The sequence below is a fragment of the Callithrix jacchus genome, chromosome 11, assembly GCF_049354715.1.
Source record: "Callithrix jacchus isolate 240 chromosome 11, calJac240_pri, whole genome shotgun sequence".
Lineage (NCBI taxonomy): Eukaryota > Metazoa > Chordata > Mammalia > Primates > Cebidae > Callithrix > Callithrix jacchus.
Window position 1 is genome coordinate 118,456,836 of NC_133512.1, and position 24,399 is coordinate 118,481,234.

Genomic DNA, 24,399 nt, shown 5'->3' on the forward strand with positions numbered 1-24,399 from the left:
CATCTCTATTAAAAATACAAAAAGTTAGCTGGGCATGGTGGCGTGTGCCTGTAATCCCAGCTACTCAGGAGGCTGAGGCAGGAGAATTGCCTGAACCCAGGAGGCAGAGGTTGTGGTGAGCCAAGATCGCGCCATTGCACTCCAGCCTGGGTAACAAGAGCAAAACTCCATCTCAAAAAATAAAAATAAAAATAAAAAATAAAAAGCACTAACAATGTATGTTGGCATTTCAAGGAGTGTTATACAAAAAAGAAGTTAAGCCAGTGTTTGCAGCACTGAGATAATAGTGAATTTAGGGAATTCGAACACAAAAGAGAAATTCACCCTACCTTACACACCTTGCCTTACTGCCTCCCACGGGAACCTTTCTGCAGCTCAAACCCAAACCTCTGTTTGGAACACCAAGGCTGGGCTAGCAAGTCCAAGTTAGGGAACAGACTAACAGAGAAAGAATACAGCTTTAATCAGAAGAGAGGAACTAGCAAGAAAAACAGACAGAAAGGGAAACTGAAGGAGTCTGGCAGTTCACACTTGTCCAGAGTGGACCGAGCAGGGAAGAAAATGTATTTCTTTTTTTTTGGCATATGGCTTTACTTTCAAGTTTTAAATTAGATAGATAGAAGCTTGGTGAGCATCTCTCAGGGGTGTGCCTCTTCTCTTGTTCTCTTTATCTTGTCTGCCAAGTGTCTTCTGTTTCCTGTTACCACTTGTCTTGTGTCTCTCATCCGCTTTGACTTCCTCCTTTCTCGCCACTCCTTTTTGCTCCCTTCCACTTCTTTTCTGCTCCTACTTCCCTCTCACTCCTTTCCTCCATCGCTCGGTTCTGGCCATTCTGAGCGCACATCTTGCTAGGCCAACTCTGGCAGTGGCATGGAGGTGGGGCGTGGCGAGGTGCAGTGGTGAGGACGTGGGTACGTACAGCTGGAAAGGCTCTGCTGTCACCGTGAGATGATTCTATTTTTCCTTACTTGCAGTTTTCTCTTCCCCTCCATCCCGACAATCCCTCAGAAGCTGAATGCTGCAGAGTAGTGTTGCTAAGGCTCGCACAGATTCTCCCCAGTGCGGAACGGTGGCTCAAATAGAATTTCCTGTGAGTGTGGGAGAGAAAAGTGTTTGATAGGATATAAATTACCTAAAAAGCTCTTTTGCGGGCACAGAGGTACTATGCTAATTTTAAAAATTGTCAACTATTCATAATAGGTATCTTATAAGAATTGGTGATGTCCAGGCTCAGTTGCTCACTCCTGTAATCTTTGGGAGGCCAAGGTGGGCAGATCACCGGAGGTCAGGAGTTCAAGACAAGACTGGCCAACATGGGGAAACCCTGTCTCTACTAAAAATACAAAAATTAGCTGGGCATGGTGGCAGGTGTCTGTAATCCCAGCTGAGGAGGCTGAGGCAGGAGGATCACCTGAACCTGGGAGGCGGAGGTTGCAGTGAGCAGAGGTCATGCCACTGCACTCCAGCCTGGGTGACAGAGTGAGACTCTATCTCAAAAAAAAAAAAGAGTTGGTGGTTTTTTAACAATATTTTACTTTAGAAAACAGAAATCAGCTGTGTTCACCATTTAGAACAGGGTCTGTGAGCTGGCAGCCTCCAGGCTGAATGTGGCCTGCAGATGTTTTGTTTGCCCACTAAGTGTTAGCCAATACTATGCTTTAATATTCTGTGGGAAGGTGGTATGCCACATATGTCCAGATTTTTGGCTTCTCTTAAAAAATCAGAACATTTGGCCTGGATTCCAGCATGGCAACAATTAATGGAAGTCTTAATTGAAGCTTTTACCTTCTCATTGCCACTGTCCCCACCACTCCCTGTTGTGTTCTCAGTTTTGACACTCCCTTTTTAGGAAATCTATCTCTGGCTAGACAGAGGCACATAGGAAGTACTTCACAAATGTTCATTAGATGAATGTGTGGACCGACGAATGGGCATGAAGAGAACGACTGGGTGGGACCTTAGGAGTTCTGACCCCACCCCCGCTCCCTTAGCCTCCTTCCTTTTTACTCTCTGCACCCAGCCACAGTAGTAAGAAAGCTCTTCAAGAGCTCCAGGAAAGGAAAAGAGAGGAAGGAGCACATGGGGTCTCTGCAGAGGAGACCCCTTACATCTCCCACAAAGCAAAACAAAGCAGCTGTAGTGTCAAGAGCATCTGGGGAACTCTGGGAGCCCTGGAGGTGCCACACATCTGGGTTTTGCTCAACCCACTTGGAAAAAGAGGGCTGGGGTGGCCAACATCACTCGACCCCACCTCACAGCTTTCTGGAATCACCCTCAGGACCCCAGGACCTGACCCAGCCCTGAGGCTAAACACCAGGACTGCCCCACAATGACAGAAGATTACTTCCATTGCTGTACCTATGGGTGGGGCCAGCTGTGGCCCAGTGGAGGCTGCCAGAGTGCTGAGGAGTGAGAGGGGCTGCAGCCCAGAGGGGTTCTCTCTTTCCCACTCTCCGTAAGTGAATGAAGCCCTCCAACGTAGGTCACAGGTGCAAGGGATGCTGTCTTCACCGGAAGAATCTTTCTCTAAGTCAAGTAAAGAAATTCGTTAGCTTGTACGCTGGTTCCCAGAGCACTCACAGGTTACAACCAACAACTGGGGGCTGCTTATAATGTGCCAGGCACCATTCCAAACAATTACATGCATTCATGGTCTTTTAATCCTGACCACAACTCTGTGAGTTCAGAGGGAGTGGGTAATTTACCAATGGGCACACAAGGAGAGGCAGAGTCAGAATTCCAAGCCTGGCAGCCCGGCTCCAGAGTCCACATTCTTTTTTTTTTTTTTTTTTTTGAGACGGAGTTTTGCTTTTGTTACCCAGGCTGGAGTGCAATGGCGCGATCTCGGCTCACCGCAACCTCCGCCTCCTGGGTTCAGGCAATTCTCCTGCCTCAGCCTCCTGAGTAGCTGGGATTACAGGCACACACCACCATGCCCAGCTGATTTTTTGTATTTTTAGTAGAGACAGGGTTTCACCATGTTGACCAGAATGGTCTCGATCTCTTGACCTCGTGATCCACCCGCCTCGGCCTCCCAAAGTGCTGGGATTACAGGCTTGAGCCACCACGCCCGGCCCAGAGTCCACATTCTTACTGCTATGTCATGTGAACAAGACAGCACCAGTAAAAGGAGAGACCCAATATGATTCAGAAGGGTTAACTGAGTGAATTTCCCCAGGAGACTCATCTAGCTGATATAGCAGTGGCCTTGAACCCAGAAGGCCTTAAGCCAGAGCCTTTTCTTGGTCCAGTTGGTCCCAGCTTTTCAAAGGATGGCCCATAGCCCAGCACCTTTGGCATCACCTGCGAGCATGTTAGAATAGCAGTCTGAAGCCCGCTAGACCCAAGAAATGAGAATCTGCCTTTTAACAAGATCTGTGGAGGACTGTTTGCCCATTAAAGGTTGGGAAGCACCGCGGTAATGGGCCATACCACCTGCTGGAGGGAAGTGGAAAGATTCAGCCACACAGGTACTGTTGGTCTCTGGTTTTTCCAACTCGAAGTCTCTCTTTTTCATCTAAAAGTTCCAAGATGCTGGGGTTTAACAGTCTTTTTAAACTGAGAGGGTACACTACCTCACCCAATGAGAAAAGAGGGCCTGGAGGCCACCTGGGATGGTTAATTTCAACTTAATTTCAGCCTAGGAACATCTTGGGCATGGTTGCTCCTGTGATGCCAGATACCCTGTGATCCTAAAATTCTAGCTGTTTTCTCGAGTCCCAGAAATGTTTGAAATATTTCTCACATCTGTTTTCCTCAACCCTAATGCCATGGGGTGTGTTTTGAGTGTGTATGTTTATATGTATGTGTGTCTGAATTAGAGAAACGAATCACCATCGTGTCATTAGTTACACAACATGAGAAAACATTCCTAGGCTTGGACAAAATGTGAAGCAGCCGCAGCTGTGCTTACCATTTAAAACAGGGGCTGTGAGCTGGCAGCCTCCAGGCTGAATGTGGTCTGCAGATACGTTTTGTTTGCCCACTAAGTGTTAGCCAATACTATGCTTTAATATTTTGCAGGAAGGTGGTATGCCACATACATCCAGATTTTTGGCTTCTCTCAAAAAATCAGAACATTTGGCCTGGATTTCAGCATGGCAACAATTAATGGAAGTCTTAATTGAAGCTTTCACCTTCTCATTGCCACTGTCCCCACCACTCCCTGTTGTCTTCTCAGTTTTGACACCAAGTGTCAGCTGCCAGCAGTTGTTTTACTTATAACAGAATTTAGAGAAAAGTTAACCTGTTCTTACATCCATGTCACCCAGCCCTTTACCCATTTAGATCACCTGCAGACCTATGCGTTTGTGATCCCTGACTAAGACGAAAGTTAGCAGAGTTCCCCTGGGACCTATAGCCTTCTCTAAATATATAGATATCTTATGATATTCTGCCTGCTTACTGAGCCAACATGAAGAATTTATTTGTGGCATGGTATATGGATATTTATTGCCTCCCATTGTGTTCTCAGCCCTCTATTTTATGCTGTGGATAATTGAGAAGCATGAAAACAATTTAGTATTCATTGAAGAAATGTGCCTTGAACTTATAAAACAACTAGGGAATAATGAAAGAGAGGTTATGACTAAGGAAGGATTAGCCTGAGCAGGAAGGTGTTGTGTGAAGGGTAGGATTTAGAAGGATAGGGAGGATTTAGAGGGAAGCATCGGGGGGAGGGAGTGGATGGAGATGAAGGAGGCATGGGATGGATATGGTTTGCTGGAGCAAAAGATTTGGGCTGGAGAAGATGATTAGGCCGAGGGCTTCTATTAGAGGCAGAGTGAGTGATCAGGTGAGATGGATGAGATGGGGGAAGTTTGTGCAGGGCCATGCATGCCACACCGAGTGGATTTGGGGTTAATTAGAACCTGGAAATAGAGAACTGGGTGCTTTTCCCAGAATGCATTATGCTCCCTCATGCAGACTCTGTCTCTTCTTCCTGGAATGCCCTTCCTTATCTGTTCCGGCCAGCTCACCTGCACTCATGGTCTATGACTCGATTCAGAAACCATGCCTCCCAGGCCAGCTTCCTGGCAGGAAAAAGGGACCCCCTTCTTTATGCTCCTTTGGTTCCATAGGCATAAGCTTTGAATGTTTCCTGGAAGGAGACATTTTGTAATTTGGTGATTTCCCCATCTGACGCCACCAAATTTTAAACTTCTTGAGAGAACATGTTGTCTTTCCACATGAAGACCCTAAAGCCCATTACAGTAATTGGCACTTACACAGTACTCAGTGAATGTTTTTAAATGAATAAATGGATAAATGAACTTGTGGAAAAGTGCTGCAGGCATGAGATGAGTAGGGCTGGGCTAGGGTAGGGTCTATGGACGTAGAAGTGAAGTAAAGAATAGAAGATACATTGCAAAGAAAGAAATTGACTAGGACTTGGTGCCAGCTTAGCTGTGGTGGCCAGAGAGCCTAAAGGAATTCAAACTAAGGCATGGAAGGACAATGGCAATACTGACAGCACCAGGACAACTGGGATGGGAGCTGGGGAGGATCTTGTTCTTATATCCAGAGTGGAAAGCTCTTTGAGGCATGGTACCCTGTGCCCTTCCTTACCTGAGCTGTTCTTGTTGGTCTCCACCTTTTTGCTGCTCCTGAAACTCGAGCCATTTCTGGATCAAGGAAATGAAAGTTGAAAGTAAAGGAAAAGAACCTTAAATTTGTATTTCGGATCTTGTTCCAAAGTTCCTGATGCAAAGCTTTAGACAGATATAAATATGAAACAAGCCAGCTGTGGCTATGTTGAACGGGTGTGACGCGTATTAAAGTTCCAGAGAAGAAACCAGGGAGGGGGAGGAATGGGGGGAGGTGAGGCGCAGAGCCCATGCTGCTGATCCTGCTGAGCAGGAGGGGGTGACGCCATCTGTTCAGTTCTGCATCTCAGCCATTTATTATATTTGCTGTTAAGTTGCATCTTGTTGCCAAATGTGCAGAAATTGATAATAATTGCAGCCAGACTAGAACCAGCCTGAATCAGAGAAAAATCATCACTCAGGGGCTTCATTCTGGGAAACTGAAGAGAAGGAACTCAATGTCCGTACAAAGCAATTATTGAGATAGCAGTGAAGCAAAAAACGAATCCCTTCCTCCCTCATTTCTTACATCCCTCTCATCTGCCCAGACTAGGTTGCCATAGCTCCCTAGCTTCTTTTTCCATGTCTCTCCTTCCCTTCAAATTAACTGTCAGGCAACAGCTAGCATGACCTTTTCAAAATGTAAATTGGATCACGTCACTTCCCTGTTTAAAATGCTGCTAAAGCTCCCATGACACTGGAAGTCTAGATTTCTTCACATGGCTTCCCAAGCCCTGCCTGGCTCACTCTCTGCTCTCTTCTGCTTATTCTCTTCCATCCCTGTTCTTCCTTTCCACCAAGTTTCTTCTTTTGTGGAAGTCTCAGCCTTGCACCTGTCCATTCCCTTAACCTGCCTGGCCCTTCTTCACCCTTTCTTTAACAGTCTATTGCCTATTTTCTCCTTCAGATCTTAGCCTCCTCTAAACTACTGGAAATATTAAAAGCTGTCTGTGCCAGAGAGTGCCAGTAGGTCCCCAGTGACCCTTTTTTCTTTCTCCCTGGGGAGCAGAGTGACTAATTTTGTGTTGGTACACGACTATGCAAAACAGGGAATGAATTTCCCAGCCTCCCTTGCAGCTGAGCAAGGCCATGTGACTGAGTGTGGCCAATGAGATATAAACAGAAGCTGTTCCTTAAACAGTAATTTAAAAATCAGTGATTTGGCCAGGCACAGTGCCTCATGCCTGTAATTCCAGCACTTTGGGAGGCTGAGGCGAGTGAATCATGTGAGGCCAGGAGTTCGAGACCAGCCTGCCCAACATGGTGAAACCCCATCTCTAATAAAAATACAAAAATTAGCCAGGCATGGTGGTGGGCACCAGCAATCCCAGCTACACCAGAGACTGAGGCATGAGAATTGCTTGAACCTGAGAGGTGGAGGTTACAGTGAGCTAAGATTGTGCCATTGCACTTCAGCCTGGGTGACAGAGTGAGACTCTGTCTCAAAAAAGAAAGAAAGAAAAAATCAGTGATTTAATATTTTGAGACAGCCAAAAAGTAGCTTCAAAATGCCTTGCTCTATTAGAGTCCAGGGCTCAGCAATATGATAACTCATTGAGAAGTTCTTTAATTACAGATCTCTGTATGGCATATGGAAGGAAAATCTCCAGGGTATATTCTTTACACTGGGCAACAGATAAGTCTTTTTCTTGCGTTAATAGTTTTCTACTTCCAGCCAAGTTAGAATTAATAATACAAGTTAATACTTATTGAGAGCTTACTTATAATTTGCCTCTAAATCTGCTGAGGAACATTCTAAGTGCTTGATGCATATGAGCTCATTTGATCCTGACGACATCTGAATGAGGTTAGCACTATTTTCATTTCCATTTTACAAATCTGAAAACTGAGCCCTCAAGTTTCAATATGCTCAAGGGTGCAGTCAGAGCAGTGACTCGGGCCAGCTCTATGTGAGCTCTCTACCACTCTAAGCGCTTGCCTCCTCCGAGCCCTACTGGTTTTCAGTTTATTACCAGTGCTCAGAAAGAAAGGGGATATGTTCTGTCTCTGAGATGCTGGTCCAACTGGTTACTGTTAGGACAAAATTCTCCTCTCTGACACCTCATTTTTCTCTCCTGGTGACATTTATTAATTTATTTCTGTTCTCCCTTTTTTATTAAACCATAAATAACAAACACAAGGACCCTGGATCCCACTTTATCTGGGACTGGATACTCTGTGGTACCCTCTGGTCTAAGTACTCTTAACTCCTGTCTCTCTCTGTCTTTTTTTTTTTTTTTTTTTGAGACAGAGTCTTGTTCTGTCACCCAGGCTGGAATGCAGTGGCGTGATCTCTGCTCACTGTAACCTCTGCCTCCCTGGTTCAAGCAATTCTCCTGTCTCAGCCTCCTGAGTAGCTGGGATTACAGGTGTGCACCACCAGGCCCAGCTAATTTTTATATTTTTAGTAGAGACAGGGTTTCACCATGTTGGTCAGGCTGGTATCGAACTCTTGACCTTGTGATCTGCCCGCCTCAGCCTCCCAAGCAGAGACCAAGTGAGTAAGTAAGTAAATCCAGTAAGTCGACAATGTTTTAAACAATGTTTTAGTTATTTCTCTGTAGGACTAGAAACTGGATTAGAAATTAGGTTTTACGTGACTGGACAGGGTGGCTCATACCTGTAATTCCAGCACTTTGGGAGGCCAAGTCAGGTGGATCACTTGAGGCCAGGAATTTGAGACCAGCCTGGCCAGCACGGTGAAACACTGTTTCTTCTAAAAATACAAAAATTAGTTGGGTGTCGTGGCATATGCCTGTAGTCTCAGCTGCTGGGATCTGTAATCCCAGCTACTTGGGAGGCTTAGGCAGGAGAATTGCTTGAATCCTGGGTGACAGGGCAAGAGTCTGTCTCAAAAAGAAAAGAAAAGAAAAAAAAAAACTGTAGAGTGGTGAGTTGTAGTATTCCAGGGTCTCTCCCTATTCTCATTAACCAAGATATTTGGTTTCTGGATCTCACAGCTCAGACCATCTGGGTTGCAGAAAGGAATGCCAGAGGCTGGCCTGTTTTAAGTCATGTACCTCAAATGATTCTGCTGGAGTAAGTCGGCAAAAATCTGAGAGAGGGCTTCACTCTCCCCCTTGGCCATTAGTTGAATGAGACTCTCACTGGGCTGGGAGGCTTGGAGTTTCTTCTGTTCTAACTATACAGAGAAAAAAAGCAGAATGAGGTGGTTAAGGCCTTAGGGTCTTCACATTTTCCTAATATCACTGTCCAGACTCTAAAATGTTAGAACTCAAAATTTTCCAAGGTGGAGCCACACCAGCTGCTCACAAAGGCAATTCTAAGGCCATATTTGTTAGTTTACACTCTTTGTATTGGTAAAAACGTCCTCTTCTGCCTTAAGGGGAATATCTTCATTACATACTTTTAACATAACTTAGCAGATATTTATTCTTATTAATATACCTTAATATCATGTATTAATAGCTTATTAATATAAGTTTTAATAAAGTTTATGCTGCTTGGTTTTATACTTAAATGTAGGGGAATAATGTATTTGTTATAGAAATTTAATTAGTGTTTTAAAACTTAATTTCTCTAAGAAATATCCTGTAGTGAGCTGCTTTTCACATGTGGACAAAATTAATTTCTTTCCTGCTGCCTCTGATGCTCCAGTTGTGCATGCTGTCCATAGTCACTCATTCATTCCTTATTTATTGAATGCCAACTAGGTACCAGATACCAGGGATGTAGCAGTAAAGAAGACAGGCAAAAACCCCTGCCTTCCTTCATGGAGTTTCTGTTGTAGCTCAAGTCAGACTTATACTCATCATATTCTGGGGCAAAAAAACCCAGGTATTGTCACTGGTAAATTCTATCAAATATTTAAAGAAGTAATAGCAATCCTTCATGAACTCTTTCAGAAAATAGAGGAGGAACTACTTTCCAACTTCTTCAATGAGGCTAATATTAACTTGATACTAGGGTATCAAAAGATATCACAAGAAAATTGCAGACCACTATCTCTCATGAGCATAGATGCAAAATTCCTTAACATAATGTTAACGAACTGAATCTAGAAACATATAGAAAAGAAATATATACACCATGACCAGGCAGATTTTATTGCAAGGACACAAAGTTGGTTTAACATTGAAAAAATCAATTAATATAATATGTTATATTAACAGAATAAAGGACAAACTATATAATCATCTTACTAGATGCAGAGAAAGCATTTAACAAAATCTAATACTCATTCATGATAAAAAAGAAAACCTTTTAATAAATTAGGAATAAAGGGAACTTCTCAACCAGATAAAGGGCATCTATAAATATTCATCATAAGCATCAAACTTGATAGCAAAAGACTGAATGTTTTTTTCCTAAGATCAGTACAAGACAAGGATGTCTGCTTTTGCCTCTTTTATTAAACATGTACTGGAGATTCTAGCTAGTGCAATAGAGCAATAAACAAATCTAGATTGGAAATGAAGATGTGAAACTGTACTTATTGCAGACGACATGAGTGTGTTGTGTGTGTGTGTGTGGGTGTGTGTGGTGTGTATGTAGAAAATCCCAAGGAATCTATAAAACTGCTATAATGTATAAGGAGGTTAATATTAAAAAACCAATTGTATTTCTAATACTATCAATGAGTGACCCCAAAACGAAATTAAGAAAACACAAACACAATTCAGTTCACAGCAACATCAACAATACTTAGGAAAGCATTTAAAAAAAGAAGTGCAGAACTTGTTTACTAAAAACTACAAAACAGGCCAAGTGTGTGGCTCACACCTATAATCCCAGCACTTTGGGAGGCTGAGACAGGAGAACTGCTTGAGCCCAGGAGTTCTCCCATAAGACCAACCTAGCAAGACCTCGTCTCTATTAAAAATAAAACAAAAGCTACAAAACATTGCTAAGAGAAACTAAAGTATTGAAATAAATGAAAAGACATTCTATATTCATATACTGGAAGACTCAATATTGTCAGATGGCACTTCTCCCCAAAGTGATGTATAAATTCAACATGTGCTTATCAAAATTCTAAAAGTTTTTCTTTTTTTGCGGAAATTAGCAAACTGATTCTAAAATTTATATGAAAATGCAACAGATCTAGAATAGCCAACACAGTTTGAAAAAGAACAAAATTGGAAGACTTATATCACCCATTTTCAAACTTAATGTAAAGCTACATTAACCAAGACATTGTTGTATTCACACAAGAATAGGCAAACTCCAAATCAACAGAACAGACCTGAGAATTCAGAAATCAATTCTTATGTTTATGGTAAATTGATTTTTGATAAAGGTGCTAAGACAATTCAACGTGGGAAGGAATAGTCTTTTCAACAAATGGTGCTGGGCTAATTGCATATCTACATACACAAAAAAAGTACTTAGACCATTACCTCATTCCATACATAAATATTAACTCAGAATGGATCATAGACCTAAATGTAAGAGCTGAATCTATGAAACTCCTAGAATAAAACATAGGATAAAATCTTTGTGACTTTGGAATAAACAAAGAGTTTTAGATATGCATTGAACACCTGATCCATAAAAGAAAAAGCTTCATGCCTGTAATCCTGGCACTTTGGGAGGCTGAGGATGACAGATCACTTGAGGTCAGGAGTTTGAGACTAGCCTGGCCAACATAGTTAAACCCTGTCTCTACCAAAAAATGGAAAAATTAGCTGAGTGTGGTGGCACACACCTGTAGTCCCAGCTACTCAGGAGGCTGAGGTGGGAGAATCACTTGAACCCAAGAGGTGGAGGTTGCAATGAGCCAAGATTATACCGTTGCACTCCAGCCTGGGGAACAGATCGAGATTCTGTCTCAAAAAAAAAAAAAAAAGAAGAAGGAAAAAGTTGATAATTGCACTTTATCAAAATTAAAAACTTCTGCTCCTCAAAAACATCATTAAGAATGAAAGACAATAATTCGTAGACTGAGAGAAAATATTTGCAAATCATATATCTGATAAAGAACTTGTACCCAGAATATACAAAGAATTCGTACAATGTAATAATAAGAAAAACTCAATTGAAAAATGGTCAAGGCTGGGTACAGCGGCTCAGGCCTGTAATCCCAGCACTTTGGGAGGCCGAAAAGGGTGCATCACCTGAGGTCAGGAGTTCGAGATCAATCTGGCCAAAATGGCAAAACCCTGTCTCTACTAAAACACAAAAATTGGCCCAGCACAGTACTGCATGCCTGTAATGCCAGCTACTCAGGAGGCTGAGGCAGGAGAATTGCTTGAACCTGGGAGACAGAGGTTGCAGTGAGCCGAGATCACGTCACTGCACTCCAGCCTGGGTGACAGAGTGACTCTCCGTCTCAAAAAAATAATAACAATAGGCTGGGTGCGGTGGCTCAAGCCTGTAATCCCAGCACTTTGGGAGGCTGAAGCGGGTGGATCACGAGGTCAAGAGATCAAGACCATCCTGGTCAACATGGTGAAACCCCATCTCTACTAAAAATCAAAAAATTAGCTGGGCATGGTAGCACATGCCTGTAATCCCAGCTACTCATGAGGCTGAGGCGGGAGAATTTCTTGAACCCAGGAAGCGGAGGTTGCGGTAAGCCGAGATCATGCCATTGCACTCCAGCCTGGGTAACAAGAGCGAAACTCTGTCTCAAAATAAATAAATAATAATAATAAAAATATTTGAATAGACATATCACCAAAGAAGGTATATGAACAATGAATAAACCCGTGAAGAGTTGCTCAGTATCATTAGTCATTAGGGAAAATCATAGTAAAATCATTACACATCTGCTAGAATGGTTATAATAAAATAGGCAATACCAGTTTTGGTGAGGATGCAGAGAAACTGAAACGCTCACGTGTTGCTAGTGAAAATGTAAAATGGTGCAGCCACTTTGGAAGACAGTACCAGTTTCTTTAAAAGTTAAACAATAATTTACTGAATAACCTAGTAATTTTATTCACTGAACTTTACACAAGATAAATGAAAACATATGTCTAGAAAAATCTGTACACAAATGTTCATAGCAGCATTATTTATAATAGCCCCAAACTGGAAACAATCCAAATGTCCAACTGGTGAAACAAAATGTGGTCTATCCGAATAAACTGGCTGGGTGAGGTGGCTTGTGCCTGTAATCCCAGCACTTTGAGGCAGGTGGATCACCTGAGGTCAGGAGTTCAAAACCAGACTGACCAATATGGCGAAACCCCATCTCTACTAAAACTACAAAAACTAGCTGGGTGTGGTGATGTGCACCTGTAATCCCAGCTACTCAGGAGGCTGAGGCACATGAATCACTTGAACCTGGGAAGTGGATGTTGCAGTGAGCTGAGATTACACCATTGCTCTCCAGCCTGGTGACAAAGTGAGATTCTGTCTCCAAAAAAAAAAAAAGCAAAACAAAACAAAAAAAACTACAAATACTCTGTCACTCTGCCCTGGAGTTGGCCCATGCTACAACATGGATGAACCTGAAAAATGTCATGCTAAGTGAAAGAAGCCAGACACAAAAAACTGTATGTTATAAGGTTCCATTTATATGAAATGACTAAGATGAATGTGTAGAGACTAAAAACGTATAATGGTTGCCTAGAGCTGGGAGCAGGAACAGGGAATGACTGCAATGGGCGAGGGGGAGTTTTTTAGGGTGATGGAAATGTTCTGAAACTAGATTGTGGTGATGGTTACACAACTATATACATCTACTGAAAGTGTTGAAACTGTACACTTGTTTACAATGGTAGATTTCATAGTTGTAAATGATATTCAATAAAGCTGTTTAGAAAAGGCCTCGGGCTGAGATCACCTTCATAGGGTGCTCAAGTACCAGCTGGGTTGTGTGAGCTCTACCTCGCTACTCTGGTTTTGGCTGGAGGCTGGCAATGGTGCTCACTTACCTTGGAATCTCCTGAGGGGCTGCAGCAGTTCTTGGGTACTAGGCAGTGGGTAACAAGAATCCTAGGGTCTTTGGTGGTGATGGACAGCCCCTTTTGCAGAATGTGAGTCAGTCGGATCCAGAAGTGGAAGACAGTCTCAGGATGGTCAGGGTGGAGCTTTAGGTAATAAATCTTCTCAGTGACTGTCCTCAATTGCAGTATACATTGATGACGGTCACATACCTGGAGCTCCACAAACTTCAGTGGGAAAATCCTGAAGCCACCAGGGAAGACACACATTAACAGCCCTATTACATCTGATCTGACCCTGTCTTCATCAAAATGAGGAAGGTCTCCTTTAGCACTAAAGCTTTTGGTGATAGGAAAGAGGGTGCTTTCACACAGGGCTGCTCAAATGCCGGGGAGACCAAATATGCCTCCGGAGCTTGTTTAAAATGCAGATGCCTGAAGACACCACTAAAGATTCCGATTCAGTAGGAGTCGGGTGTGGCCCTGGAATTTGTATTGTAACTTCCACCCACCCTGCCATATTCTCGTGAGTCCTAGACTCTATGTGAGAGAGACAGCCTAGGAGGTAAAGTGGCTGGAGTCATAGGATTTTGCAATTTATTTCTTGAAAACACCAAAGGAGCTTGCCCCACTGTCTGGGTTATGCATTTATTGAGTTTAATGCCACAGTTACTCTTCCCAAGGGAGTTCAAGTTCAAGGAGCGGGCTTTGGACCTAATATGAGTCAGCTGAGACTGGTCTGTACTTGCTACATGTACACCAAGAACATCATGGAGAGATGCGTCACTGAGGCAGCATGGAGAAATGAAGGGTTTTCCTGGACTTCTGGGAATATCTAGAGATTCGTGAGACATCCTACAGATTATTTAAAGAGGCCCAAAGATTAAAAAAAGGCTACTTCATCCCAGACAAGCGTGATGTCACTACATGCTAGAGTTCTAAGTGAGACTTAGTCCCATTTATTTTACTGATAGAAAAACTGGCCAGGTGCAGTCGCTCATGCCTGTAATCCCAGCACTTTGGGAGGCTGAGGTGGGTGGATCACCTGGCATCAGGAGTTCGAGACCAGCCTGGCCAAAATGGTGAAACCCTGACTCTATTAAAAATACAAAAATTAGCTGCACGTGGTGGCAGGCACCTGTAATCCCAGCTACTCGAGAGGATGAGGCAGGAGAATCGCTTGAACCTGGGAGGCTGATGTTGCAGTGAGCCGAGATCCCACCAATTGCACTCCAGCCTGAGACTCAGTCTCAAAAAAAAAAAAGAAAAGAAAAGAAAAAAGAAAGAAAGAAAGAAAAGAAAAAGAAAAACTGAGAAGCAGCAAATAACTTGTGATTTTAAAAATTGAGTCCAGTTAGTTGAATACCAAGAACTAGAAATAATCTCCCTCTCCCAACCAGTGCTCCATCTGCCGGACCTCACTGCCTCCTTGCCCTTGGGCCAAATGCTGAGAGATTTCCTATGAATTCAGTAGGGTCTGTGCAGCAAGAAAGAAAGTGGGCAGGTAGACTGGCCCTCACTCCTGTCCACATGATGCCTCCCTTTGTCCCACTTGGCCTGTCCTTCCAGTGCACCACCTGTCTTAGGTTACTGTTGTCTAAAAAAATTTAATGTCACTGCTGATGACAGCTCTATCTTTTTCTTGAGTTTAGTAGTCAAGCAACCTCTGCTTTGCAGCCACCCCTCACCCCTCTTGTCCTCCATTCCCATCTGCATTGCTCACCTCTTCAGGAAGATGTTGGGGGCTGTGGATGGTCTGTTCCATGTCTGGCTCTGCCCCTGGTGCCATTTGACATTGGCCATGAGTAGGATGTTGGGGAGGGGTAGGCAGGGCATGGAGGAGGTCACCCCTAGGGCTGTGGTGTTGGAGGCTGTGTGGATCTCTCTCCAATTCCTGCCCGCTTTGACCTGCAACACAGCCCCCAGGCACAAGTTGAGCATTTGGCAAAAGCCGAAGTCTGTTTCAGCCCAGGGTTTCTCAACCTCCACACTATTAATATTTTAGGTTGGATATTCTTTGCTGAGGGCCAGATACTTCCCTGCACACTAGAGAATTCTTAGTAACATCCTTGACCACTGCCCACTAGTTCTAGCAGCACTCCCAGCCAACCTGTGACAATGAAAAATGTCTCCAGACATTGTCAAATGTTCCCTGGCAGTAGGAACCAAAAATCAATTCTTGTTGAGCACCACTATACTGGTTAAACAACTACTAGTATTTAAACAGTATGTCAACGACCTGCTATTAACAATTGCCCACAGGAATTATAACCCAGGAGTTCCCTGGCATCTGTCACATTTCTGCCGGTCCTCCCTGGACTGTTTCCTGGCCTTCTTTGAAAAATGTATCCTCTTGGTCCTTCCTTGAGGGGCCCTATTATCTCCCGCACCTTCACTGAACTGGAAGGTCCTCTCTAACTTCAAAGTGCTGTTTATTCTCACTTCCATCTAACCAGAGGAGAGCCCAGGCAAGGAGACAAACGTGCATCCAGTGCCTGTTAGACCAGGTACTTCGCTTGCTGTATTTGCACTTCATCTTCAGGTCAGTTCAACCCTTTTTTTTTTTTTTTTTTGAGACGGAGTTTCGCTCTTGTTACCCAGGCTGGAGTGCAATGGCGCGATCTCGGCTCACCGCAACCTCCGCCTCCTGGGTTCAGGCAATTCTCCTGCCTCAGCCTCCCGAGTAGCTGGGATTACAGGCACGCGCCACAGTGCCCAGCTAAGTTTTTGTATTTTTAGTAGAGACGGGGTTTCACCATGCTGACCAGTATGGTCTCGATCTCTTGACCTCGTGATCCACCCGCCTCGGCCTCCCAAAGTGCTGGGATTACAGGCGTGAGCCACCGCGCCCGGCCCAGTTCAACCCTTTTACATTAAAGGAGCCAGATTTAGGCTGGGCAGTCTGGCTCTGCCCCTGGTGCCATTTGACATTGGCCATGAGTAGGATGTTGGGGAGGGGCAGGCAGGGCACGGAGGAGGTCACTCCTTGCACAGTCACCTCCCAAGGAGAAGGGAGAGGACTGGAATCTGAGAGCAACTCTCTCTGGGTTCCCAGGTGCTGTTCTTTCTCCAAAGCACATTTTTGTCCTTAAGAAAGAGGATGAGTTCAGGTCCTTTGCAGGGACGTGGATGAAGCTGGAAACTATCATTCTCAGCAGACTGACACAAGAACAGAAAACCAAACACTGCATGTTCTCATTCATTAGTGGCTGTTGAACAACAAGAACACATGGACACAGGGAGGGGAACATCACACACTGGGGCCTGTCAGGGGGTGGGGGAAACAGGAGGGATAGCAGCGGTGGGGGGATTGGGGAGGGATAGCATTAGGAGAAATACCTAAAGTAGACGATGGGGGGATGGATAAAGAAAACCACCTTGGCACGTGTATACCTATGTAACAAACCTGCACTATCTGCACATGTACCCCAGAACTTAAAGTGTAATAATAATAATAAAAGAAGCATCTCTTTTCACTGCCTCTTTTGTTCATCTGCTTCAGGTGACAGCCTGGATGCTGAAATAAACTGGGGGATTTGAATACCAAATTTCCCACTTAGAGCAGAGGACCCCTGACCTTTCTCCCCAGGTGACAGCTGTTGGTAGAAGCCCTGTCTGGGGCTCTGGAGGGCCCAGGTCAATGGGGATGGCCTTGCATTCCAGATCCACTGGCTTCTCCTTGCCTCAGTCTCACTCTGCCCCAGTTTCAGGGATGGGCTCTCTCAGTCGTCTCATGGGAACAGGTTTAGAAGAATCAAAAAGTGCTGTTCTGCACTACCCAAGAGTAGCCGGACGAGGTTGCTTTCAAACACGGCGGAGTCAGGAACCAGGCTGAATTCTGGAGAATGAAGCATCGGGCAGAGCAGTCCCTCCTCCACACCTAGGCCCACTCCAGGGTTCGGTTCCCCATCCACAGGCAAGAGGCCCCTGAATTCTTCCCAGGCATTCAGGGAAGGGAAGGTTGGATAGGATCGTGTGACTTTTACTGTCTTCTTTGATTCCCTCCAAGTCTTTCTATGTGGAACTGATGACATTTCTACTCATGCTCAGGGGCCTGCTGCACACTTGTCCTGGGATCTCTTTCTCCCCTCCTGGCCTTGGCAGCTGGCCAAGCCCTGGACCGCCAGTCAGCTCACAATGATGAATGGATGACATCATGAAAAACCAGGACAGACCTCCAGGAAGGGGAAGTACAGAGGAGCCTCCCTTTTCCTCCAGAGGGCTTGTGTGACTTATCCACACCCTGACATTCTCCAGCCCTTTGCGGAACCCCAGGACATAGTTCTCCCACAACTTGCTGAGAAAGCAGTAAGCCAGGCAGAAAGCAAGGAAGGAGGGCTGTCAGGAAGCTCCTTCCACTGCTAAGAGGAAAATGCCTTTCCTGCCTTTTAACCCTTCCTTACTCTGAATGCAACCTATCTCACACAACTTTAAAAGCTGCGTGTCCATTGAAAGTGCCGTCTTCCTAACCTTTGCATCATGTGAGCCCCCGACACCCCAGTGGATCTGCAGGTGATGGAAGTAGATGCAGGAGAGTTGGTGCCTGCTCTGTGTTCCGCCACGGCAGGCTGGTCACTTCTGCAGGACTTATTTCCCTTCGGAGATCAAACTGAAGAAGCAAGAGAAGCAATTCATTTCCTGTCCAGAGGCTGGATTTGTCAGGGTGCTGGCTGGGAGGAATAGAACCCGGGACGAGCAGCTCTGCTAGGTCCACAAGCCGTTTCCCCTCTTGAAGAGTGACAGCGTCCCTCACACCTGAGCCCAGGAGGAAAGAGCCCAAATCATGGGCTAGGTCAGGGGGAAAGAACCCCCAGGAATGGCCTTGAATAGTGTCAGCCTGCTAGGTCAGGGGGAAAGAACCAAGCAGGCTGACACTATTCAAGGCCATTCCTGGGAGAAACTGTTTCCTAATTTGAACTGAATTCTGAATTTATTACATAATGAATTAACCATCAAGGTCAAATGTGACAAATATAGAAAAGGAGTTTGACAACCATTAAACACAAAGGACAAGCATGGAGGCTGACTTTTGTATTTCATCACAAAGTCAGGGAGAGGCCTAAAGGGCCTAGAGGCTCACCCCACTCAATTCCATCAGTCCTTCCCTCTAGTCGTTCAGATCACACCCCTGCTCAAGCACCTGTTACAACTCCTGGGTCAGTGAAACAACTTCCGATCTCACTTTTCTCATTATCTTTTGTTTACCAGGTAGGAAAAGTGTCCTCATGGTCACATTCTCTAAGGATTGGATCAGAGACCATGCCCTGTGGTTTGCATTTCCCTGGAAATAACCTAGAAAGGGAACACACAGCACAAAAGCATAGTAATTAGTAAATTGATATGTTGCTGTTCACAGTTAAAGCTTAACCACAACAGTAAAGCTCACTGGTTTAGATACATGGTTTGCATATACTTGGCCATTGAGACACCCAAGAGTCAGTTGGGGAGATGACTTCTCTTTTCCATGCAAGTCTGTTAAGCCCACTTCTATGGTGTTCATCAATCCTCAGAGGAAGAAGCCTTGAGCGCCCAATCTAGAAAGCTGATTGTGAGCAAGTGAATTTTTCACTCTAAACAAGATGCTAAGCAGTTATGTAAATGGTGCTTTAAGGTGCTCACACCTGTAATTCTAGTGCTTTGAGGAGCTGAGGCTCCCGGGAGGATCGCTTGAGGACAGGAGTTCAAGGCTACAGTGAGCTGTGATCTCACCACTGTACTCCAGCCTGCACAGCAGAATGAGACCCTGTCTCTATTAAAAAAAAAAAAGATGCGCAATCCTTCCTACTCCCCTCACCAAACCTCAAAAACAAGCATATTGTATCTTTTTAGAAACTATGTGAGAGATGCTTAATTGTCTATTAGTTGCCTGTCCTAAGACCCATTCAATTTTTTTTTTTTTTTTTTTTTTTTTTTGAGACAAGGTCTCACTCTGGCCCAGGCTGGAGTGTAGTGGCATGATCTTGGCTCACTGCAACCTCCATCTCCTGGGTTTAAGAGATTCTCCTGCCTCAGCCTCCCAAGTAGCTGGAATTACAGGCATGAACCACCATGCCTGGCTAATTTTTGTATTTTTAGTAGAGATGGGATTTCACCATCTCTGCTAATGGCTAGTCTCGAAATCCTGTCCTCAAGTGATCAGCTCCATTTGGCCTCCCAAAGTGCTGGGATTACAGGTGTGAGCCACCATGCCTAGCCAATTCTGTTTTATTTTTTTCTTTTTTTAGTGATAGAATGCTTAATGATTATTTGGGTACAAGTCTCCTATAAGAAAGATTACATTTCCTGGCCTCCCTTGCAGCTAGGTAAGGCCATGTGACTACCTTCTGGAAAAGTTGTAAAATTATTTACCAAGAATTTTAAGCAATGAAGAAAATACAGTTAATTTACAGGAAATTAGGACTGTAGGAATAACAAACTTGTAGCTTCTGGGGAAAGTTATGTAAATGTAGGTTCCAATAACTTGACAAAAAAATTGCTTTTTCCTCCTTGCATATTCAGTAATATTGATGCTGACACAAATACTACTGTTTGCACGTTTAGTGATGAAAACTTTGGTGACCACCTTAACCGTGCTGACTGTCCTTTGGTCTGAGGCTAAAGCCACTTTGGCAGGACAAGGTGTCATTTCATAACTTGCCCAGGAATTATGGGGACATCTGGTTGTCAGTTGGGGCTGGACCCAGGTTTTGTAAAGCTAAGAGTTTGTAAAATTTTAGAAACTCTTAAAAATAAAAAGCCTGGGGCTGGGTGCAGTGGCTCACACCTGTAATCCCAGCACTTTGGGAGGACGAGGCGGGTGGATCACAAGGTCAAGAGATCGAGACCATCCTGGTCAACAAGGTGAAACCCTGTCTCTACTAAATATATAAAAAATTAGCTGGGCACGGTGGCGTGTGCCTGTAATCCCAGCTACTCAGGAGGCTGAGGCGGGAGAATTGCCTTAACCCAGGAGGCGGAGGTTGCGGTGAGCCTAGATCGCGCCATTGCACTCCAGCCTGGGTAACAAGAGCGAAACTCCGTCTCAAAAATAAAATAAAATAAAATAAAATAAAAAATAAATAAATAAAAAGACTGGATGGAGGGGATCATAGGGAGTTATTGTTTAATGGGTGCAGAGTTTTATTTAGGGAAGATGAAAAAGTTCTGGAGATGGAAGGTGGTGATGGATGCAAAACAGTGGGAATGTACTGAATGCCACTGAACTGTACACTTAAAATAGTTAAAATGGTATGTTTTATGTTGTGTATGTCACCACAGTGAAAAGACACTAGAACTTAAACAAAATTAAGCCGGGCGAGGTGGCTCACGCCTGTAATCCCAGCACTTTGGGAGGCCGAGGTGGGTGGATCACGAGGTCAAGAGATCGAGACCATCCTGGTCAACATGGTGAAATCCCCGTCCCTACTAAAAATACAAAAAATTAGCTGGGCATGGTGGCACGTGCCTGTAATCCCAGCAACTCAGGAGGCTGAGGCAGGAGAATTGCCTGAACCCAGGAGGCGGAGGTTGTGGTGAGCCCAGGTCATGCCGTTGCACTCCAGCCTGGGTAACAAGAGCAAAACTCCGTCTCAAACAAACAAACAAATAAAATTAAAACCTCCCCAAAAGTATGATATAAACTTGCTAGGGTCCTCCTAGGGCCTCATGAGACCCATATGATTTAGAGGCCCTGAAGCTTAAGTTTCATTATCCTTTGTGGTAAGTCTGTCCCATTTAAATCTATGTCACTATTTAAAACACGTTATTATTACATAAGCAGTGCAAAGCTTTGAAGAATATTGGAAAATACAGCAAGGTTTTTGTTTGTTGTTTTGAGACAGAGTCATGATCTGTCACGCAGGCTGGAGTGCAGTGGTACGATCTCAGCTCACTGCAACCTCTGCTTCCCGGGTTCACGTGACTCTCTTGCCTCAGCCTCCCGAGTAGCTGGGATTGTAGGAGCCTGCCAACACACTCGGCTAATTTTTGTATTTTTTAGTAGAGATGGGGTTTCACCATGTTGGTCAGGCTGATCTTGAACTTCTGACCTCAAGCAATCCACCCTTCTCTGCTTCCCAAAGTGCTGGGATTACAGGCGTGTGCCACCATGCCCAGCAATACAGCAAGTGTTTAATAAAACTCAGCATAGTCCTTCCTCCTGGAGGAGTGTGTGATGAGATCATACGTTAAATATTGTTTTATAACTTTTTAATAACCTGCTTCATTTAGTTGACACTCTCTGCCTTTGTGTATTTTCCTCTTACCTAATTTTCAGACCATATTATACTTTCTCCAGTTAACCAAAATTATTACTATAGCTGGTTTATCCAAATCAGTACCCAATCCAGGACCAAACATGTTCCCTTAGCTTATTTTAATCTGATATATTTCCCTTTTTAGGACCCTTATTAGTGAAAGCAATTGAATGAGTTGTCCTACAGCATGCCCTACCTTCTAGGTTTGTCTGGTTGCTTCCATGGGGTGATGTTTAGCTTGATTCTCTACTGCTCATTTCCTGTGAAATAGAGGCTCTATCTAAAGGGTTACTGGATTCAAGGAAAACATTTTTTTTAAATTAAAATAGTCACGATTTCTTAGTAAAGCTCTATCACAGGATCTCTGTGAGATACTACTCTTCTCTCCCCCAAAAAATGCCAGGAGGAAAATACACATGACGACTGCATATCAAAAGCATCATGATCCCAGGAAGTAGAGGAAAATATTTGATAAAGCTCTTCTTTGCACTTTCAAGAAAACTAAATATAGTATGGGCCCTCTGAAAGAAATATAGAGATACCAAAATAAGATAAGACGATGAAATGGGAACCAAAAGAGGTAAGTAAAGAAACAAGAAAAAGACACTAAAAGATCTGGAAGTCGGCCGGGCACAATGGCTGACACCTGTAATCCTAGCACTTTGGGAGGCCAAGGCAAGCAGATCACCTGAGGTCAGGAGTTCAAGACCAGCCTAACCAATGTGGCGAAACCCTCTCTACTAAAAATACGAAAGTTAGCCAGACATGGTGGCACACACCTTGTAGTCCCAGCTACTCAGGAGGCTGAGGCAGGAGAATCGCTTGAACCCAGGAAGTGGAGGTTGCAGTGAGGCAAGATTGTGCCACTGCACTCCAGCCAGGGTGACAGAGCAAGACTCCATTGTAAAAAAAAAAACAAATAATACAATAAAGCTGGGAAGAGAGATGAAATAACAGATATAGAAAATAGTTATGTTGATCCAACACACAGACTGAGTCCTTGGTGATTAGGGAACAAATGAAATTCAAAAAATAAAATAAAAAAACATAAAAAGAAAGAGCCATTCTTAAAACAAACAAACAAACAAATAAAAAAGACCTGATTTGACAAAAGAACAGAATTCACTATATTGCAGATAAAGTGAGTCAAGAAGCCACTGAGACCAGTCTAGCTCTTGTGAAGTTCCTAAATCTTAGGGATAAAGAATGCATTAGCTAAGTGTTACTAGTCTTTTAGGATTTGTCTAGCAGGGCTGGGTGTGGAGGCTCACTCATGTAATCCCAGCACTTTGGGAGGCTGAGGTGGGCAGATCACTTGTGGCCAGTTTGAGACTAGCCTGGCCAAAAAGACGAAACCCTATCTCTACAAACAATACAAAAATTAGCCAGGTGTGGTGGCAAGCACCTGAAGTCCCAGCTACTCAGGAGATTGAGGCAGGAGAATGGCTTGAACCTGGGAGATGGAGGCTGCACTGAGCTGAGATCATGCCACTGTACTCCAGCCTGGGTGACAGAGAAAGAAAAATAAAAAAAAGAAGAATTTGTCTAGCAGGTTTCCAGTACTTTAAAAAAAAAAAAAGCATTATACTACAAACATCCATATAGAAGAAGCTGACAGTCTACCCAGGGGAAAAAAGGAGACTGGCCTCAGACCTCTTTCCTGCAATTTTAGATGGCATAGGAAACAATGGAGAAAGAATGTTGAGAAGAAAAGTGTGTGACCCCATAATTCTATAAATGGCTTAAAATTCATTCAAATGTAGCAAAAATAATCTCAAAACACTAAGCACACCAAAATATATCCATAAGCTGGTTCTTTGGAAAAAATTAGTTGGATCACTAAACATTTTACTTTGTGAAAACATGGACATATAATATTAAATAAGAAAACATAACTATGTGCAAATAAAGAGGAGGTGCAGGCTTCTGGGTGAAGGTAGTGGCATGAAGCTATACTACTTAAGATGTAGTCCAGGTAGTCTGAGACCCCAAAATATTGTGACTTAAAATAGAATTTTGATTTTCTCTTACATAATAGTTCAAAGGTCAGCAGTCCAGAGTGGATACAGTATCTCTGCCATTCTCACCATGAGACTTTAAGCGCTGGGTCCTAAGGTGGCTGCTCCAGCTCCTGCCATCATGTCTGCGTCCTGGCCAGTGAGAAGAGGAAAAAGAAAGGGGAGTGCACTCTCATTCCTTTTAAGGCTATGATGCGAAAATGGCATAATCAGTTTTGCTCACATCCCATTGGTCGGAATTCAGACAAGTGGCCACACCCAGGTACAAGGGAAGCTGGGAAATGTAACTTTTCACTGAGTGGCCATGAGCCCACCTAGAACTGGAGAATTATTTATTATTTAAGGATGAGGACTATTGATGGACGATTAGCAACCTGTGCAAAGAAGCTGTATCATAGAATGACTCCCCAGCCATGCACATTAAGTATATCATTTTTTAAATAACAAAAGATTAACTATTGATAACCTAACAAAGAAAATGGTTAAGTTAGGTGGCCTAAGGGTAGGGAACACAAAAATCTGGAGATAGCCTGGTAATAGGGAAAAAAATGCTAGTTAATAAAATTGTGGAGAGTTCTTACAAATTATTCCCTTCCCCTCCCCAAATTGGAGAAGAGCAGTCTGAGGGAGTGAGTAATCAGCTCAGGGACACAATTCAAGAAAACCCTTCAAGAGTAGAAGAAAACAATTCAAGAAAAACCTGTCATTC

At 43.8% G+C, this 24,399-nt stretch overlaps 1 protein-coding gene across 14 annotated transcripts; it reads right to left on the minus strand.

Annotated features, from left to right (window-relative positions):
* Positions 1 to 439: 439 nt before the first annotated feature.
* On the minus strand, positions 440 to 23,846 carry GARIN1B (golgi associated RAB2 interactor 1B). Of its 14 annotated transcripts, none has more exons than XM_078343824.1 (10): positions 23,760 to 23,846; positions 21,869 to 21,932; positions 18,852 to 18,980; positions 18,519 to 18,730; positions 15,162 to 15,346; positions 13,430 to 13,682; positions 8,606 to 8,727; positions 5,569 to 5,624; positions 2,359 to 2,526; positions 440 to 1,088 (listed from the first exon to the last, which is right to left on the minus strand). In XM_078343824.1, exons 4-10 carry the CDS (start codon positions 18,531 to 18,533, stop codon positions 1,075 to 1,077), a joined length of 813 nt encoding a protein of 270 aa, XP_078199950.1. In that variant the 5' UTR covers positions 18,534 to 18,730; positions 18,852 to 18,980; positions 21,869 to 21,932; positions 23,760 to 23,846; the 3' UTR covers positions 440 to 1,074. The 14 variants fall into 14 exon arrangements, with proteins under 14 accessions (XP_078199950.1, XP_078199948.1, XP_078199947.1 ...); XM_078343822.1 differs by having other exon boundaries at positions 21,869 to 21,952; positions 23,740 to 23,846; XM_078343821.1 differs by having other exon boundaries at positions 23,704 to 23,846.
* Positions 23,847 to 24,399: the final 553 nt, after the last annotated feature.

Coding starts and splice junctions, on each gene's coding strand:
- GARIN1B (XM_035254811.3), bottom strand. CDS start 17,472: ATGTCATCAGTTCCACATAGAAAGACTTGGAGGGAATCAAAGAAGACA. Junction 15,352..17,231: donor CGTGTTTGAAAGCAACCTCG/TCCGGCTACTCT, acceptor TGGGGGCTGTGT/TGCAGGTCAAAGCGGGCAGG. Junction 5,625..8,605: donor CTCCAGCAGAATCATTTGAG/GTACATGACTTA, acceptor TCCTTGATCCAG/AAATGGCTCGAGTTTCAGGA.